The sequence below is a fragment of the Emydura macquarii genome, unplaced genomic scaffold (assembly GCF_026122565.2).
Source record: "Emydura macquarii macquarii isolate MOO-44397 ecotype Brisbane River unplaced genomic scaffold, CSIRO-AGI_Emac_v2 contig_71, whole genome shotgun sequence".
In the NCBI taxonomy this organism is placed as follows: Eukaryota; Metazoa; Chordata; order Testudines; family Chelidae; genus Emydura; species Emydura macquarii.
The window spans coordinates 7044227-7064455 of NW_027130208.1; the positions used below are offsets into that span (position 1 = coordinate 7044227).

The following is a 20229-nucleotide window of genomic DNA, read 5'->3' on the forward strand; positions in this document are numbered from 1 at the left end:
TTGCAGAAGAGGCTTCTGCTATCAAAAGCTGGTTTAGCACTTCCACACATCCTGGTTCCAGGTGCATAGCCAGTGACTTCTGCTACTTTAATGGTTTGACTTTCTTCTGTGGCAACAAACAAATACTGCTTAATATTAATTTTTTGTATTTAATTTAAATGATTTTAATAAGTTTAGGTCTTAACATAGGTGTCAGTTTCAAATTTAATTTTTAATCTTTTTTAAAAAAAGTTAAATAAGAAATCTGATTTAAATCAAGGCAACTCAATTCAAATAAAACAGATGATTTTTTTAAGTCATCTATTTTTATTGACTCTGGGTATTGCGTTACAGACAGACTGAGAAACACCATTAAGTGTAAGGCCTTATTCTGCCTGGCCACAAGTCTATATCAAAATATAGGCTCTGCTGCATTCCACCTCTGTTGCTTTGCATGAAATAGAACTGAGCAATTCTTTCCAGCTTTCTGTTTTCATGTCAAGATACAAGGGTATATCTCTCAAAGAACAGAACAGAGGTTCTTAGTATAACTTTCTTGCCATGAGAGCATTCAGTTTACTTTTTTTTGAAGTCGACATTTGAACCACAACCTTATATGAACAATTTTTAGTCATCTAATTGCTAGACTAACTTTAATCCCATAGTGATCCTGCACTGTTTTCTTTAATGTCTGAATTTGGGGTTATAAAATATAGATAGAGGGCTGAAAATTCAAAGCGCTCTTTTAGATCCCGAATGCCATAAAGACAAAATGCATCTCTCTGATACAAGTGGCCAAATCCATTTGATGTCAGTGGAAGCTGTGTAAGGACATGAGCTCAGAAGTTAGCCTTAAATTTGGTCCTGTGTCATCTTGTGTAGCTTCTGAAAAAATGTTGGAGATAAAGTATTATCTGTATTTACGCCAAACTTTTCTTCTAATCTAATCTTCTAAATGAAATAGATACTGTCATTTGAAATTTCTGAGGCAATCAAGAGCGTTGTTCTCTATTCATCTGTCTGAAAGAATGTGATCATTTGGTTTCAGATTCATTTCAGGTGAAAGCTGTGTTATATTATGCAGAGTTCCTTTGTGAGTATCCTACAATAGAGACTATCCGTATGTCATTAAAGTTCTCTTTAAACAGTTTGTTCTCTTTCACTGTTCTGTCATCTACTCAGCCGGCTGTACAGCTTGATCTGCTTTACATGTTGTAGTCTGCCTTCCTTGTACAACTTCATTCCTTTTTCTCTCTCTTTTTTCTTTTTAACCTGAACTACTGTACCAGGTCTGCCAATATCTTACTAAAGAAGTAAAGGAAGTGTGGGAGAGGAATGAAAATATGGCAGGAGATGGTGCTTCCCCACCCCCCTTTTTGCTTCTTGACAGAAATTACCTTCCACTTCCTTCATGATTCAATAGACTTTAGATACACACTAAACAGAACTTTCTTCTTTCCTTGTATAGTGAACAGTCCCCAAAGGAAAATAAGTTATGTACTCTACAGTAAAAAATGACTTATTTATGTATAGTAAAAGCCGCTGGGGTTCTATGGTTGTGTTGCTCTGAAGGAAATACAGATAATAAATACTTGAAAATAATTTTCTATGGCCCTATCAGAAAAGAACCAATCCCCGTTAAGGGAAAAACAATCTTTCACAGAGTTGCTCTCAATATTTGACTTAAAATATGGATTTCTGAAACTTTCCTTGAAGAGAGAAATTTTGTTGAAGATATTGGCTGGTGGCTTCTCATCTCCAAAGGGATGAGACGCAGGGACTCAGACAGCCTGTCACGTTGCAGAGAGGAAATGGGGGGTACAAAGCCCCTGCGATGGTGCAGAAGGAGGGATAGGGAAAGGGAGAATGAAGGGCACACAGACTGGGGTCATGATGGGGAGAATGAGGTATCCCAGTATGCAGGGGGGAACAAGATATGCAGGTTGCACAGCACTCCTGGCATATAATGGAGAAGTGGGGAAGGTGGAAGGGGGGGTGGGACATAACCCCACTATGCATGTATGGAGGATTGCAGGCGTCCCTGAAATAGAAGGGGATGGGATAGTGGTATACTTGGAGCTGGGGGCGGGTCGCAATGGAGGAATGTGAGGAGCCCCGGGGTGCGTGCAATGTGGTTAAGCCACAGATGCTACAAAGAGCTTGTGTGTGAGAAAGCATGAGAGCCCAGGTGGCAGGGAGAGCTCCACACGGAGCTGAGCTTCTGGTGAGGATACCCACCGCCGATAGGAGGAGGATACAGTGGACATTAAAAACCACAGTAATTACTGAGGTGGTTGTAAGTCGACCGAACATGGGTCGACTTAAGTTTGTAGTGTAGACATGCCCTGAGGAACAGGCTCCCAGCTCTGGCGGAGAGGTAGGTACCCCTCCGCTGCCCAGGGGAGGGATCCTGAGAGCGCATGAAGTTTGAGGAGCGGGACCAGTGGCTAGGCTCAGGCCTGTCCAGCCTTCTCAGCCTGCTGGGGCCCCGCCGTGCTCCTGGACCCTCACTGTGGGGACCGCCCTGCCATGCCCCAAAAGGGGAGGCAGGCAGGCTCCGCGTCAGCTCCTCCCAGCCTGGCTCTGCAGGCAGTACGAGTCCCGGAGGGGAAGGGGGCTTGTAGCGTCTGGTTTTGAAAAATCGGAAAGTTGGCAACCTAAGATCACTATGGGCAATATTCATCCCTCTGAAATGCTAAATCAGCTTTTGACTGCAATAGTTTCTACTGCAGATGCCGAGAGAATATTTTCTTCATTTCAATTTACTCAGCTAGCTCAGTTCAATGATTAGTTCCAATCAAAGTGGGGACACTGATTGGGAGCTGAAAAAACAGGAAAGCTTGTTTCCCTACCAATAAGCAAAAATGAGATATGAGAAGATGAGATCAACTAGTTCTAAAATCTACAAGGACATGGTGACCAGAATCAATCAATTCCGGTTCACTAACTACAGATACCTTTTTTGTTTAATAAATCAGCTAGTATTAAATGCAAAATATGTTTTGATAAACTTACTTTTTACCATCTTTATCCAATATCCTCAAGGCATTATTTAACTAATAAAATATTTTAAAATGCTGTTTGTGCATTTTTTTATAAAATTCGAATTTCCATCCAAATGCAGCTTGACAAAAACATTAAGTAAAAAATCAATCAGCTGGTAAAGAAGAAAGGCTTCTTTCACCATTTTCTATCATAAAAAAATGTAAAAATTAAGAATCTGAATAAACATGTAGCAATTTATATAACTGCTTAAAATAAGATGCATAGATATAGTGTATCTTCCTGGTTTGCAAAAAAGAAATCCCAAATGTACCGTAAAGACTGCATTTAGTTGCAAATCAATTTTTAAAAAATGTTTATCAACTAAGGAGAATCAATCTTTCCACAGGAAAGTAACTAAAAAGTAAAAATGCAAAACAAAATTAAAATAAATTATTTAAATCAAGGCTTCGTGCTTGCTGATTTAAACTATGATTAAAATCAGTGATTTAAATCAAATCACCTGGCCTATGTACCATCTACAGCCCACCTGACCCCCATTTGAAGGATTTAAGTGGTGTCCTTTGCACAAGAAAGAAGTTTATGCTGTAGGATAACTTTATATCATCATCAGAGGAAACTCTATGGTTCAGCAAGGAACAGAACCAAATTTGCAAACTTCACAGTCCTGTGCCTTAATAAAAAAACTTCATCCTTTTAATGCTAAGAACGTGACACCTTCAGGTCAGCCAGCTACCACATGGTATTTTGAATCACTTCAGCAAGCATTTCCTCAGATAAGTTTTACCTATGTCTTTCACTCCACGTGCAATACAAATACTGGGTAGTACAACTCCTGTGAAATTTTCTCATCTACCCTATAATACATCTGCACAAACATCTCAGAGACACACCCTAACACATGACACAAAAGCAACAGGTTTTTTGTGTGATTTAATGTGATGCCTGACATCTTAAAATTTTAAAATGTCTAATCCATACATTGCATAGATGCACAGTTCTGAATTTGCAGTATTGAGTACTATTGATCATCAACAAGCATTACATGACATCAATATGTTCCTATCACCCAAAGGAATAATAAAGACAGTCCACTCCTGTAACATTGAGATTGAGCATGCTGAACCAATACAGAGGACTTTGATCTTGTTCTGCAGACGGCAAGCTGGTGTTCATGCAGCAATGACAACTTACAGCCAGTAAAATTAAATGCACAATCTATCATTAAGTAAACTTTCTTACACGGATCTTATTATGACTGTGCCGCATCTAAATCTTGAAGATCTTTGGAAAGTTTAATTTTTACACATCAAATATTTTTAATACTGCTATGTTTAGCTTGTCATCCAGAGCTCATCCACCTCCTCCTCCCTTTTCAGAAGCAGAGACTTGTCTCCAATAGACATGAAAGCATGAAAACACAAAGTCTGTAATTTTAATACTTGGATAATATATAATTTCAGATATACAACAGACTCTCAAATCCCTCAGCTTGTTCTGTGTTGAACAGAGGTTCCTAAATGAGGTAGTTTGTTTATCCACTGAGTTTCTTTACCAGGCAAACCAAGCAATGCTGTAATATTTTCACAAATACCACAATCTGTTTTTCTTGGAAACTTAGAAATCTTGACTTGAAACATAAAACTGCATAATGCTGAATTGTCTGACATTCTGCAAACAGTGCCTCCTCTACAGCAGTTACACCTGAGAATTGTTTAGTATGACACAGCAACAAAATCCTTTGGGCTCAGCTCTTTATTCCTTACCATGCAAGACTCCCTTGGAAGTCAATATGAATGATGTCAAGAAAATTTAAGTGACATCTGACATGCTTATCTTGGTGGAAAAAACTACTAGTCTTAACTTATTTAAAAATCACTTCTAGATTGTTTTTTGTATTATTAATATGTTTTCAAAACCTTTCCAAGGAAATTGCTATTCAAGGTTCATATTAGAGAGTGTTTACCATAACAGAATTACTAAACGTTTTACAGTTGAACTGCTGATACCCGATTACTGGATAAAGACTTACCTTTTTAAATACGTGTGTATAATGCCTTCCTGTAAGTAGTTTACAAGGGTTTGAAATACAGCCATAAAACAAAAGGAAACTGAAAGATTAAAGTGTCATGGCCCAATTCCTTACAGGATTAATCAGCATATCAGATGATTTTGGTGCACACTACTTGAATTTCATGGATAATCAGAGACAAAGGCTTGTCTACACTTCGGGCTTGTCTACACTTACCTCGGAGATTCAGCAGCAGTCGACCGGAGTTATGCAAACTACGCAAAAAACTTGCATAACTCCCATCGACTACTCTGTTTCTGTTCTGCGCGTCGTCTTCACCGCACTGCGCCAATGGGAACCGCATTCCCATCGTAGCAGCGCTACGCCGCTTGAGAAGGTGGTCTTAATACGTCGATTTCTGGATCGACTGAGTGGGTCTTCACTGACTGCTCAGTCAATCCAGAGAAGTCGATTTGCCGCCATCAGTGAAGACATAGCCTTAAAAGGGTTTGCCATATAGCTATGCCAGCAAAACCTTCCAGTACAGACAAGCACCAAACAACTCCATTTGCCAGTATAGCCTATAACAGTTCCTTGAGTGAAATAAAATATATCGGCAAAAGGACTCTTTTTGCAGGTATAGCTATGTCTACATCAGGACTTTCGCCACTACAGAAATGTTGGCAAAAAAATCCCAAACTGCTAAGTGATGTTGCTATACAAGCAAAACTTTTAAGTGGAGACTAGGACTTAAGTGAAATAATTTAAAATTTAGTTCACTCCATCTTATTTGACAAGATATACCACTAAAAAAAGAAAACATCACATTACCTTGTCGGTTTTTCCTATTAAACTAAAGCAATTTCTAGGTTAAATTAAAAGGAGATACAACACAGCAGCAGACATCTACAAACAAACCTGTGTGTCATCATGGCCAGTAAAGGAGGAAAACAACAGCTCGGGTAATTGCTGTAATCCTTACACATTTACAAAGTTCTAATGTGAATATCTGATTTAAATGTCTTTACTGTCCAGTTCAAAACACATGGAAAAAGGCATGACCTAGAATTTAGAGAGGTTACCTGACAAAGGTACTTCTTATGCCATTCTTTTATGTGACTTGTAAGACCATGCTGTAATATTAAATGATTTCACTTTATTTCCTGCAATTTTGGAATACATAAATCAGTGGCCCAATTGCTACATTGACCTTTTTTTTTAATACAACAGTGCAACAAAAATAAAGCCATACGAAAAACCCACATCAAGTTTCCATTTCCCTTAAACACCACGATCATCAAGGGCCCAATCTCTTCAATTGCCCAAGAGCAAATGGGAGTTTGGCCACAATTCCTGAAGATCAACAGTACCTGACTATTTTTGGAACGAGGGGGGAAAGCCTGTTCCACAATTGAGGGCCATCCCAAACAACACTATTGCCAGCCCCCCAAATTAAACTGAGAGGACTCCAGCTGGAGTTCCCTTGTTGGCCATAGCTGCAGCATTATGGCATGGGAGGAGAGCAGTCTTTCCAGCACACAGTATTTGGTCGAGTCATGTATGTTTTTTTGTGAATAAAGTGCAATAGTGTCATACTAATTGTTAATGCAGGGCCAGAATCTAATCACTCCTTACTCACATTCTTATTTGGCATATTGAAAATGTAATCCTGTCACAGCCCTTAAGAGAACATGCTTCTCCTGTGTTTATGCTGCTGGTCTGTCATCGTCTCAACAGAGATTACTGAGTCTGTAAATGGATATTTCATGCTATGATAATTGCCTTTTATTTTTATTCTGAAAATGCATAGGTAAGTGTCTGATGTGTAATGTGAAGAACTGAAAATAATCAAGTTTTATTAAAAGACCCAGCACATTAAGTTGAGGGTAGTTACCATATGTCACATTATGATACAATACTTCTGATTAGTGTTCGTATTCCTGTGTAGTGCTGATCAGAGTACAAGGCCTTTGTACTTTATCCAGAAGTCTGAACAAGGACCAGGCAGGGGTTAGGAGCTACTCAGTTCAGAAATTCCACCTATGGAATACCTTCTTGTATATCGCCAGCGAAAACCTTCCAAAGCAGCCTCCAAGCCTTGATGTGATAACATTCTAATCAGATCACTAGATTTTTTAACGTTTTGGTGTCTCCTGTAGGTTCTCCCGTTTTGATCTGCAGACAGTTTTTCAGTGAGTCATTTGGCCCAGTCTTATTTAGTTAATCATGTAAATCTTTTTTATTATGCCCTCTGTGTGATGACCCCAAGTGACAGGGATGCTAATGAAGTGACTGAACATGAAACAAATAAATGTGACACAGATCCGCAACTGCAATGTAATGGCCATACCGTCATCAGAACTTATGCTCTTGCTGCTGGATTTTCAAACCATACATTATGACAAAATAACAGCACAGCATGCAGAATGATGAGGATATTGTTAATTACTACATGGATCAACGGAGCATGTCAATCATTTCAACATGCAATGTTCTCCATCATCCTGTAAAGCACAATTCCTTTATTGCACAGTAACTCACCATGCTTTTGATGCAATTGTATAAAATGACAAAAGAGTAAATTATCACTGTGACTGATGGAAACGTTTCTCTAGCTGAAAGTCTTGACAAGCTAGCCAGGCTCAGTAAGAGCACTGCATGCAGTTTACATGCTGCAGTTTGATTCACAGAGAATTAGTTTCTGCTTTTGTATTTTTTTTTTCCCCATGTTAAAAAAAATTTCAATAAAATTTTCTCTCTGGATCAATATTCCTGTGATTTATATGCCACAATCAATGACATCATTAATATATTGCAGCTATGCAAGCAATAAGATTGTTATTCAAATTAATTCTCACCTATTTTTACAGTAGGCAAGTAATCTTAGACAAGCTCTTATTTTTACCTCTATTAGATATCCTTTTCCCCCACCATTTCCTTTCCTGATGTTCACCCATGTAGCACCATTTCTCAAGTTAAAAGCAGGAAGGTGGCTATTTTACAGCAGCTCCATTGGAACCAACACTATAGAAAATGGACTGGCTAGAGAGAGATTAAGAAATGGCAGACAGTGTCTCAAGATGCAAAATGTGTGTTTTATCTGATAAACTGGCTTATGCTACTGCCACAGTACAGATTTTTCCCTCTGTAACCTGGGGAACCCATCACTATATCCCTCTTCAACTAACAGTCAGGAAAGAGGATGGATGGATTTGGAATTACAAAACATCTTAGATTTGCATCTAGAACAAAACTCCCTGTAACTCCAATGCAAAAATGAATTTCAAATTTCCTTTGGAGGTTAAATCTCTCTATACAGCTGCTTAGAACAAGAAGGGCAGAAGCAATATAGAATAGAATGTTGTACTGCTACCTTATTAAAAGAGCATGGGTAATCTCTATGAAAAGGACTCTGTGATTAGGATACCAAACAATTTATTAGCCTTGCCTATCCATTTATAAAGCTTCAGTCAGGTTTCTTAAAATAACCAAGAAAGATAAAGCAGCTTTCAGAAGGATTAATTGGGAAAAGGAGACAGAATGATCTGTGAAAGTGTCCAAAAAGGAACACTTCTCACTCAACTGCTGTCAGTCTAATTCTGATTCAGGAGAGTCAATAGCAAGAGACTCTAGAGAAGAATCCAAGATCAGTGCTAGAATTCCATTAGGTCAGAATTTCTACAGACCCAGGAAAGGTAAACTTCTCATTTACTGATATTGACTTGCATTACAAACTTGAGGCCAAATTTCAATGAACCCAGAGAAGTTGTGTACAAATAACAATGCAGAATCTGGCCTCACAATTGTATATTTAAAAAAAAAAACTTAATTAAACTAAATTATCTTTACTATCCAGAGATCCATTCAAACTAACAGAATGCATGGTCATTTCAATAAACAAATCTTGAAAAATGTTATTTCAATTATTTCAGTATTTCGTTGTGTAGATTAATACTTTAGATACTTCCAACTGGCATTTCTTTTCCTATCAGAACACAAATTTGTTAAAATGAGACTACTGTATTGAAATATACTGAAAGATTCCTAAAACAATACAGATGTATCTTAAAAAGCACACAGAAGTATTCTACGTTAAAATCTGCATTGTCATGTTCCATGCTTTTCTATTAAAATGCACTTTTTAGACAGATTGCGGATAGTAAGAATCTCAAGTACATAATCAGCGAGCTAAAATACTGCTCAATGAATCACATGGTACCTGCACTTTGAGACAAGCCATGGTATAAAACCTACCTTCTTAACATGTTTCAATAACAAACATGTATCTGTATTATAAAAGAGCACATTTAGACAATTTTTTAAAATCATATGCATAAGACATCCAATATGTTACATCTTTATTGGTTTAAGTTGCATAATGACCAAAACAGAAACATTTAGTATGTTTGTTTGAAATGCATTTTTAATACTTCTCTCAACATCAAAAGGTTTAAATTCGTTTCAATTTCTGAAAAGTCCACAATTCTAATGATGTTCAGTGACTTACCACACCATTATGTAAATACCCTTTAACGCCTGGTGGTCAATTCACGTCTCTGATATAACCATGTTAATTTACTTTCTTGTGTGTAAGACTTGAGAATATTTAACTAAGTGGTGTGTTTAAATAGCTTGTAATTATAAGAAACATGAGACCAGAAAACAGCTATTTATTGCTAAACAGACAATTGATGGAAGACTGGCACCAAAGCCATTGTATTACACGTGGTTGGTCTATCTATTCTGATAAACTACTATATAAGCAGAAAACAAAAGGCAAGCTGCTGTCAAATAGAAATATCTAGTAACCAAATTTTTTAAAAATGCTTAAAAGCAGAGTATTTTACAAAATGGCATTTCCTTTGAATAGAACAGCTACTCTGTCATGTTTGATCTAAGTCTGTGTACTTCAATATTCTGGGATAAATTCTTCCTTCAGGTACACCACAATGTTGATAAGGAACATCATTAAAGCACAGAATTTGGATTTAGCACATCTGGGTTCCTTTCCTGGCTTTTGTCACACACATCTTATGTGATGCTGGATAAGCCACTTCACCTTTGTGACTCAGTTTCCACACATTAACAAACCCATGATACAAATAAAATAGCTTTAAAACAGAATTATATTGATTTATATCTTTTTTCTTCATCCTTTGCTCTTTGTTAGAACAGAGTTTTGTTTGAAAACAGGGTCTTTTTATAAAAAAGACAAATTCATCTGTTTCTGTCCCTTGCTCCCAAAGTCCTAACCCTGCTCATGACATCACAATGATTTCTATAGCAGCCATTTGTAATGTTACAATCTTGATTCTGAATGTATTAAAACTGACATAAGCAATGTTAAAGACACCATGTTATATGCTGTTTACAAAATAACGTTATGGTGGAAATAAAACCATGCTGTTATATTGCTGTTATAAAGCTTGCTTCAAATGTGCAATGAAACAAACTCTTATTGACTCGATGATATTTCAAACCTCTACAATAAACATCAAGTTTAAGATTGTGTGCAACTAATATAACTTATTAGACGGCAATTTATTTTCCAGGCTGGTACCTAGTGAAGCAGATATCAACCATTACTAGTCAACTTACTTAGCCTCTTAGCAGCCTCAAGGGCATCATTCGCAGAGTCAGCGACAAAGAATCTCTGAACTGTAACCCCATGGTCTGCCATCAGTTTTTTACTCTGGTATTCCTGCAGGTTCAGCCATCGTCTCAGTGTTAATTGAACAGCCTACAGAAATGAAAAGGAGAAATAACAAAATGCTCTTTATGAACAGTTCATGCAACAGTCAACTGAACTATTAAGCCTCATGGTCACTTCAAACTAGCAAACGAAATGTATTTAGGCGAAAAGGAAGAATATGCATCCTTTTAGGGAAATGCCATCAGAACATGTGTGTCAAAAACATGCTGAACCCTAGCAAAGACACTAAAATGTTGCACAAGGCTCACAGGATGATTTTGGTTTGATGTGTGCATCTCATTTAAATCAACACAGGTTTGCAAATGTACTTGGTTTGATTTACCCAGCCTATTCACATTTTTACACATTTGTGCTAAATAAAAATATAAAAAACTGTTACATTAATAAAAACATTCTTTGCTTTAATTCCAAATCCATAACATACTATATATTAAATAGTTCTCACACAATAATTTGCTCCGACACGACTTACACACATTTGTGTATATCTGAGTAGAAAAATAATTTTATTTCAATTAAGGGTTAAATTTTCAAAGTAATAATACATACCAACACACTTGAAATGATGTGGCACCTATTCGTGGTTGGCACTGTTTTAGTGACCTTTCGTTAAAGGAACTAGCAAATCAGTGTGACCACACGAGTCCAAGAGTGGCAGCAGAAGGAACAAGCTCCCACTGCAACATACACAGTTTACAAATTACATGTATAATTATGTGTGGGAATTATGTATACCACAGGAGAAGGGGATCGGAGAGAGAAACGTACACAAGGAAAACCAAACACCAACAAAACTAAAGATGATAAAAGCAAGTGTTGAGTCTTGCCTGTATGGGGGCCACAGATGCCCCATTGAACAATGCAGAAAAGGGCATTTTAGAGTTGTGAGCTCAAAGGAGTAGGCCTGAAATCTACTTCTTCTTCACGGTATACGTAGATGGTCAGCAGTTCCAACTCCACACTTGTTAGCTGGGATGCCTTAGCTCGTTCTTTAAAGCTTCAAATGCTCATATATTGTTGAACCACTCTGAACAATCATCTCTAAGCTTCCTCATCAAACGTCAACTAGCTTAGATGAACAAAGTTAGAAACGTGGTGCAATATTTTTATATCAGTCACATCAAGTGGCTGCCTTTCTGGCTCCACTTTACACTATCCAAATATAATTGGATTTCGTTTTTAGGCTAAGTGAATTTAGTGGTGGTGAAAGGTGCCAGCGTGACGGCCCTGGGGACTGATATCCTATTTATCCACATAACTGATACTGCACAGATAAAAATCAAGCATGCACATCTCCCACACCTCTCTCGTAACGTGCCTCAACGCTGACAGGAGAGTGTTAAGTCTCTATGTCCACTGCTAACAATACTAGCATGGGTGCCATTTCGTGTCTGAAAGCACCTGGCACGAACTTGGTTCTAGCAGAAACAAGCAACAATTACAAATTTAGTACTAAAATACTTTTAGGGGAGCTGCATAAATAGATAGCAGTGCCATCAAAGCTGTGAGGTCCTCTGGACATTTTCCTCTATCCCATAAGCCATACCACTTATCTGGATAAGTTGCTGTAGATACAAATGTCCTTGCTTTTGTACACATAAATTACACTTCCATTATTACTATATCTTTTTTCTTTATATAGTCCATGATCTAAAGTCAAAAATAAATGTAATGTACATCATTTAGGTCCAAATCCTGCAAAGCCTTTGTACAGGTTTAACCATAAATGTGAGTAGTTCCACTGATGTTAAACACAAGGGTAAATTTTTGCAGAACTGTGGCTTTGTATGTTCCCAGATTAGGGTGTTACAACTTCCAGTGAATATGGAACAACCCCAATTGTCAACACAATTTCCTGAAAAAATTAACTTTAGTTCAAATTTTTAAGGAGGGGGGAAAGGGACAACTGAAAGCACTACAACAATCTGGATTTGAAGTGTTCCAGGACAAACACAATTCATGTTCTACTTTCACACACACAACCAACCACACATCCAACCTCAGCCATGTTTTAGAAATATCTGCAGGCTACCTAACGTTCCTTCTTGCGATCCAGATGAATTAAAATGGTCAAATAGAAAAGGGAAGAGTTAACTGAAAAGGGACATCAGCCAGAACAACTGCAATTAAATTACAGCTAGGTAGCCCTGCTATCTGTCTCATGGAGAAGACACTCTTCTCCTTATGGAGAGATGAACTGCTGCCCTACTAACAGATAACCCACTGTAATTTCTCAGTTACTCATAAAGTAAAAAAGCTCTGAAGACATGCTGGCACCTCCCAGGTGGACATAACAAATAGAGAGGATTATATTAATACTTTGATCTCTAACAGCATGATATAAAACATTGAAGATCCTTATATGGTTTTATACTAAAAAACAAAAATGTTAATGCTTCAACCTTGCAACAATATATGGCTTTTATGCAATACTGGAGTTTTAGATGTCACATTACATCAAAAGCAAATATCCATCTGTTGCTACTTGCTTTGAAACATAGGATACAAAAGACCGATATTAAAGACATGTAAAAACCATGTATTTTTATACAGAAAACGTGTCATTTTGCAAATTGCAAAGTGACTCTCACAGAACTGGCTCAGAACTGCATTTTAAAGTGTTTTAGAAGAATAAAATGCTTATAGTGTATTCCTACAGTAAGTTGCCTCTAAGTTTTAGGTAATAATTCCACCATGCAAGTGTCTCAACTTTTCTATTTCTCCATGTTCTTCACAGTCAATACATTTACTTTGCAATTTATACAACACATCCAAAATAATGCCACAACCCGCAGTGACTCTATTAACTCCTGAATCAAAATATTTTCCCTCTCATATTAGGACATCTATTAAACAACCACCATTTCTGCACATCCATATCCTCAGAGAGTAAATTCACACACATAACCAAAGGTTATTTTAAGGCTAGAAGGGAACATCATGATGATCTAGTTTGACCTCCTGCATAACACATGCCATAGCATCCCACCCAATAATTTCAATATCCAGCCCATAACTTCTATTTGAAATATAGCACATCTTTTAGAAAGAGTGGAGAAGTTTTCTTAGATATATCCATCACCTTAAAAAGCCCCTCCCCCTTCTCTCTCTCTCTCTTCAAGCACAGTTATAACTTTAAAATCCAGAGCGCTTAATTTTACACTCTTCAATTGGATTCTTTTGTCTTCAAATACACCTATGCTGCATTCATTAAACAAAATGCTAATGCAATCTGCTACAAACTAACTGCCACCAACACACAATTTGTGTGTAAATATACATATCAAATACATACATACATTGTACACACAGACTGGAGCGAAGGATTTACATAGTGAAACAATAGTTGCTCGGGATTTTAATAAAATGATGAAACAGGGATATACAGTACTTATATATCACAAGCTGAGGGAACTACTGTCCTCTAGATGTCAATTTTCCAATTTAAGGAGAAACAGCTACTTTTATAAGCTAAAAAAAGAAGAAATTGGCTGATCTAAAGGCTGGTAAATATAGAAACAGAAGTATTGTAGCTCAATATTGTAGAGGCCAATCATCATCAGATGAGTGCTTGGGATTTGTGCCTTACTGCATGTTTACACATTGATGACCAAGTATGAATTGTGTAATTTCTTCCCATTGTTTTCACTCCTGATCACCAACCGGCCACCAATGTAAACCTTCCGAAGTATTACTTGATTTCTGCTTCCAACTAAGGTATTTATCTAATGATCTCTCATTTGCATTGTCAGCTGCCAGACATCCCCTCCTCACATACCTTCCTAGAACAGAAGCCAAAACAACTGCAGTGAGATTGGAGTCTCAGAGATGATTAGACCCATTAGAGGTGACATTGCAGCATGTAGCTACTGATCCAGGATCTGCCTTGCCAGATGCAGCCAGATGCAGTCTGAGACTACTTTTGTTTGGGGAGGGGGGAAGGGAGGAGGAAGGGGGAAGAAGAGACTTTGCAACCAGGATGCAGCTTCAACCAATATCAGCCAGGACCTCCAACAGCAAATGACCGAGCCCTACTGTGTGAGGCAAAGGAGAATCCAGATGCACTATGCAGGCCCTTATCCAGTCATTTGAGTCATCCACTAGAAGAGCAATCCCAGGTCCCTGTAGAACCAAGTATTGGCAAAGTTATAATTGTTGTAAGCAAAGCTACCCCAAAGAAATTCTTATCCTCTGTGGTACGCTCCTTAGTATCCACTGTCACAATATAAGACTATGTTTGAGTTTACTCTGAACTCTACAGTGACAGCTTTGTATGTCACTGACACAGGGAACTTTCTAGGCAAACCAAAATATTTAGACTCCACAAGTTTGTCAGATTTTGATTGCAATTACAATCTATGCAGAAAATCCTTACATTTATTACAATTAATATATTCAATGTACTAATCTCTACCACTATTCAAGTAGCTCTTTCTCTGTTTGGCTGTAGCAAGGGTGTACTTTCAAAATAGGTGTCATGGGGAAGGCTTTAAATTGCTCAAGTATGGAGTGACAGTAGATGAGAAAAGAATGATCATGCTGCAATCTCATCCTTGGACAGAGTTTCTCCTGTCACTTTGGTAAAAATCTTTTCCCATAAGTGTTTCTTGTTTTGCTTTGTTTTTAAAGACTCTTCCTTTCCAGGATGGAAAGGGAACGGGAGAGGAGGAACAGGATAGTTCAGTGGTTGTCAATGGGAGAGAGGGATTGTCAATCGAGCTTTAGGTTGTTGGTTCAAATCTATCCCAGGTGGGTAGTGACAAAGCCATTATGAGCTTATGGCTCTTGGTAGCCCATGGTATATGAAAAGCGTGAGCTCACTAGAGTCCATCACAAAAAATCCTCATGCCTAGAGAACATTAATAGGAAGCTAGACAGGAGTGACAGTAGAAAGAAGCAGAAGCTTGAACTGCTGTTCCCCGTGTGTTGATTGTTCTGTGGCAAGAGAACTTCAGTCTCCAGTTCTGTCCATCTGCCATTTCTCTTCAACCTTTCAAAACAATTCAGGTCCCACTTTCATAGAGAAAAGGCAACCTGAGTCTACTGGTTAAAGCAAGAAGCTGGGTGTCAATTCTATTCCCAAATGCATTATTGGCATGTTGAACAATTTGGGCAAGTTCCATACCTCCTTGTATCCCCAGTTCCAGGGTTTTCAAGTTGTAAAATGGGTATAAAAAAATCTTACTACCTCACACAAGTGTTGTAATCCATAGTTTCCACTTCATGCATCTGACAAAGTGCCCAAATAAATTGGTTAGTTTTTAAGGTGCCACAGAACTCTCGTTGTTTTGCTAAAAACAGACTAACACGGCTACCCCTCTGGAACTCATATAGCATAATGAATGTTTGATAAGCCCTTGGAAGAGCACGATATAAAAAAGGTGTTGTATACGGTACACACAGAGATTTGTTCTTACATCAGCATTGGAAAATAACGTGAAAGAAGAGAAGAATGAGTCATCTTGATATTATGAACAAGTGAGAGCTGAGGAATAGAGATGGGCACAGCAAGAAGAGCATGGTTCAGAGTCAGAAGAACTGGCAAAACGGACACAACTGCACCAGAACAAACCCTGGAGAAATAATGAAAGACTATGTTTCTAGAGAAGAGACGCATAAGATGTGTTTATCACCCCTTCACTTGCAAACCATAAAGTTCTAAGTACTGAGCAACAGTCTTACTTTAACCCTGAATTTCAACAAAGAGAGGCTTTCAATCAGGATTTTTCACAACAGACAAACTCCTTGTGGTGAATGAACTAGTGGAGAAGATGAATGAAAACAGCCTACCATTATACATAACATTTGTTGATTATCCATACACTTTAGAAATCAGTGGAAATTGACTCCATATTAAAAGCTCTGCAGAGCAAAGGGACATGAAAAAGTTACATTAAAACTCTTGGGAAACACAGACCATTTGCCTTGATAAGCACAGACAAAAGAGTAATTACAGGAGAGATGGAGTGAAGGAAAAAGACTTGTCTCTCTAAAAGACCTGTTCTCATTCAAGAACTGCTTAAAAGTGAAGACTTGGAATTATCTGTGACAGATCGTAGGTTAAAGCAAAAAAACCAAACCACTGTGATGAACAACAGTAGTAAGTAGACTAATCTCAAAATTAACTCCCAGCTCTAAAGAAGTTCTCAGTTAGACTAAATACATGTTTGAAGATAAAACAGAAAAATTCATCCTGATCAGAATGGAAACAAAGACCTTTGGATAGGTAGGACGACAGTAAACAGAATGAATGAAAATCTCAAAGTCTTTACTAGTCACTTTTACCCAGGGCTTAGAAGACACTAGGATAAAAGTCCTCTCAAGTATTACTCCAAGTATTTTCAATATCTCACCACCATATTGTAAACAGGAAAAACATCCCAAGGATCACACACTCCGTACCATGAAGCATCTTACAGGTAAAAAATAAAACACACAACACTGACTGACATCAGTACTACTGCACAACTGGATAACCTTAAGAGACAACAAAGAGCTTTAAGGTAACAGGTTTTAAAAGAAACCTTACTTTTCCCAGGTCCATTTATCTTCTTGAGACTTATTAGCAAGATGCTTTAATGTGGCATAGAATGCAACTCTAGCACCTCAGACCTGCCAGTTCTATTATTTATTCTCCCACTCCTCTTCATGCCACAGCTCAACTGCTAGTTGCCCTCAGCAGTATTAAGTTGCACACCCAGAGGCACCAATTCACACTTGTCCATCCATAAAATATAAACCATAGGGAAGCAGGCTGTGAGCAAGGATCAGTGGAACTCATTTGAAAGTCTCTTTAAAAAATAAAAAAGTAAAACCAGGGAAAGCACTGATTTTCTTATTTCTGTTCTCCCGCCTCACCCTCTCCTCCTTTCCTCTCACAGCCCCTCCTCTCTCTCCACCTCCTCCCCACACATTGCAGTGAGAAAAATCAAAGGAAAATCCGGGAAGTGTGCCATATATCTTTCACCCTCTTTCATACAGGGCTGCATTTGGGTGGAATGCAATACGTTTTAATAGCTTAAGATACATTTGGGTTTTATGTCATTTACTTCTTAGCAATTTATTTCTTCACTGCAGGGTTATATTGCAACATGAGAAGTGTAATCCGTTTCATAGGTCTTTCTGTCACTCCAGCCTATCAAGGAAGCACTAGAAAAAGTCAATAAGTGGACCTTGCTGTAAAACCCCTGGAGATTTTGTGTGACATCTTGAATTTTGCATTTGTAGGCTGACAGGCAAGAAGTTGGAGAAATTGGGCCTCAGTATTTCTGTTGGTGTGAAGCATTTTCTGCTGACTGATATTGCTTCAGAAAATTGCTATTTTCCAAAAGAAAAGTTCTTAAAGCACATTTCTTTTTAACCCTCACATTCAAAATCCTCATCACTGTAGAAGTAATATATCTTAAATCTTAATTTTTTCTATTGTTTTCTCAAGAGGCCAAAGACGGCTTCATGGCTAAAGGAAAAAAATAAACAATTGCTTCTAATTTCCTTTACTTTTCCTGCACCTAACTACCCCCCCCCCCCTTTTTTTTTTTTTTTTTTTTTGCATATTTAAATTCAAGTTCACTTACCTAAGGAAAAAAGCACAAGTCTTCCTTTACAGAATCATTGAAGTGTAGGACAAGGATCTCAGCAAGTCAGCTAGTCCAGTCTTGCACTCAAGGCAGGACTACATAATAACTAGACCATTTCTGACAGGTTTTTGTCTAACCTGTTCTTAAAACCCACAATGATGGAGATTCTACAACCTCCCTAGGCAATTTGTTCTAGTGCTTATTTTTGTTTCTAACACACAGAAACTAAAATCCAGGAAATAATTTTTAGATAATTAGATAAAGTAAAACTCAAGCTACAAGAATTAATCCCAGTAAAGGAAATTTTTACCAGCGGGTGAGATAACTGCCATTCACATCTTTACTGGAAACGTCTAATGGAATCAATAGGAGTACTAAAAAACATTATACAATAGTAATTATTTAGGACTCAAATACATCAGGTTTGTTAAAATGAAAGCAGTGCTTTTTTTGGGGGTAGGGGGTCGTTTAAATCAAACTGCGCAAATAAGCTTTTTAAAAAGGGGATCGGGTCCAAGAGTTGTAAGTGATCACTAGGATTAGTATACTCAGTTTGTGTGACATTTGAAAATTGTGGTTGAAAACTTAAATGTACCTCCACTGTAAAAAAGTGTTCCAGGATGAAACTTGGAATATGGTATCTCAGTAAAGAGATTACCTTTATCATCACTTTTCCATGACAGATTTTCCTCCCTTGTCTTAGAAGAGAAAAATTAAACAAAAGAGAATCAAAGGTTCAGACTGATTTACACTCACAAAAGCAAGGAAAAAATATCAGAGATAAAGAGGAAACACTTCCTCTAACAGCATCTTAAACTCATGATTCTCACCCTTGGGTTAGCATTCTTTATTGTTAATCCATAGGTACACAGAGTTCAGAGGTTTTTTTAATTTATGGGGCCAAGACAGGCTTTCACAGAAGCACTATTATAGGTAACTACCATTCAGATGAGAAATCTTTCATTGTTGTTTACAGGTTGGAATAGCTAGGTTGGTCCCAGGATATTAGAGAGGCAAGGTGGGTGAGGTAATATTTTTTACTGAGCCAACTTCTGTTGGTGAAAGAGACAAGCTTTCAAGCTACACAAATCTCTTCTTCTGAAAGTTTTGTCTCTTTCACCAACGGAAGTTGGCTCAGTAAAAGATAATACCTCACCCACCTTGTCATTCAGATGAGTTACATATGCTCATTAACAGGAAAAGTCAGACATCTTTTCCTGGCCCTCCACAAATCCTAAATATACCAGGGATTTATTGGTTATTTCTAGAGCGTAAAACTGATTATTTACACTACCACCATAATCCCCATTTCCTACTGTTTCTTTATATAAAATGCTCAGGGCTAAAGATGGTCTCCCTCATCTCTCTGTAATAGTAGCATGTTATCTCAGAGATGCCGCATTAAGTTTGTTCCCTACCCAGTGTCCTGTTGTTTGAGATGTCATAAGGTGATAGAAATTAAAAGACAATTAGAATATGAATAAGAACAACAATGAGATAATTAAACAGGAGTGGAACATATTTTACAGAAGGAAACAGTTTCCATATATAGAAAGACATTTGGAAATAACAGTTAAAGGTATTTTAGTCCTTGTCTGTATGCAGCGTTAATTACCATCAGATTTCAGTGTCTTCTAGATGACCCACAAGATTTCTTCCAAATGTCTGCTTTAAAAAGCAAACTAAAAACCCCCACATAATGCATAAAATATAGGAACAAGAAAAATTGCCTTAATGTATTCAAAACAAAAAAGTTTTCAAATTGTAGGGTAACTGACTGCTTGTAAAAAAGATACTACCCTAGTTCTCCACAGAATGAAATCTTCCATTTAGCCACAAAACAGGTACAGTACTGGCAACGCAAGCTTTACCATATTGCCCCACCAGTATCCTGACCCATCCCTACACTTGAGATGCTAGATTAGTTTCATGTTCATTCAATCTTT

General features: G+C 37.6%; 1 protein-coding gene across 1 annotated transcript in view; it reads right to left on the reverse strand.

The window, feature by feature from the left end:
- Nucleotides 1-20229, reverse strand: part of SUCLG2 (succinate-CoA ligase GDP-forming subunit beta) — a 197690-nt gene that overhangs the window by 153136 nt on the left and 24325 nt on the right. Inside the window, exon 2 of the mRNA XM_067542134.1 lies at nucleotides 10592-10733. Coding sequence (XP_067398235.1) covers nucleotides 10592-10733 — 142 coding nt within the window. The remainder of the gene's footprint in view (nucleotides 1-10591; nucleotides 10734-20229) is intronic.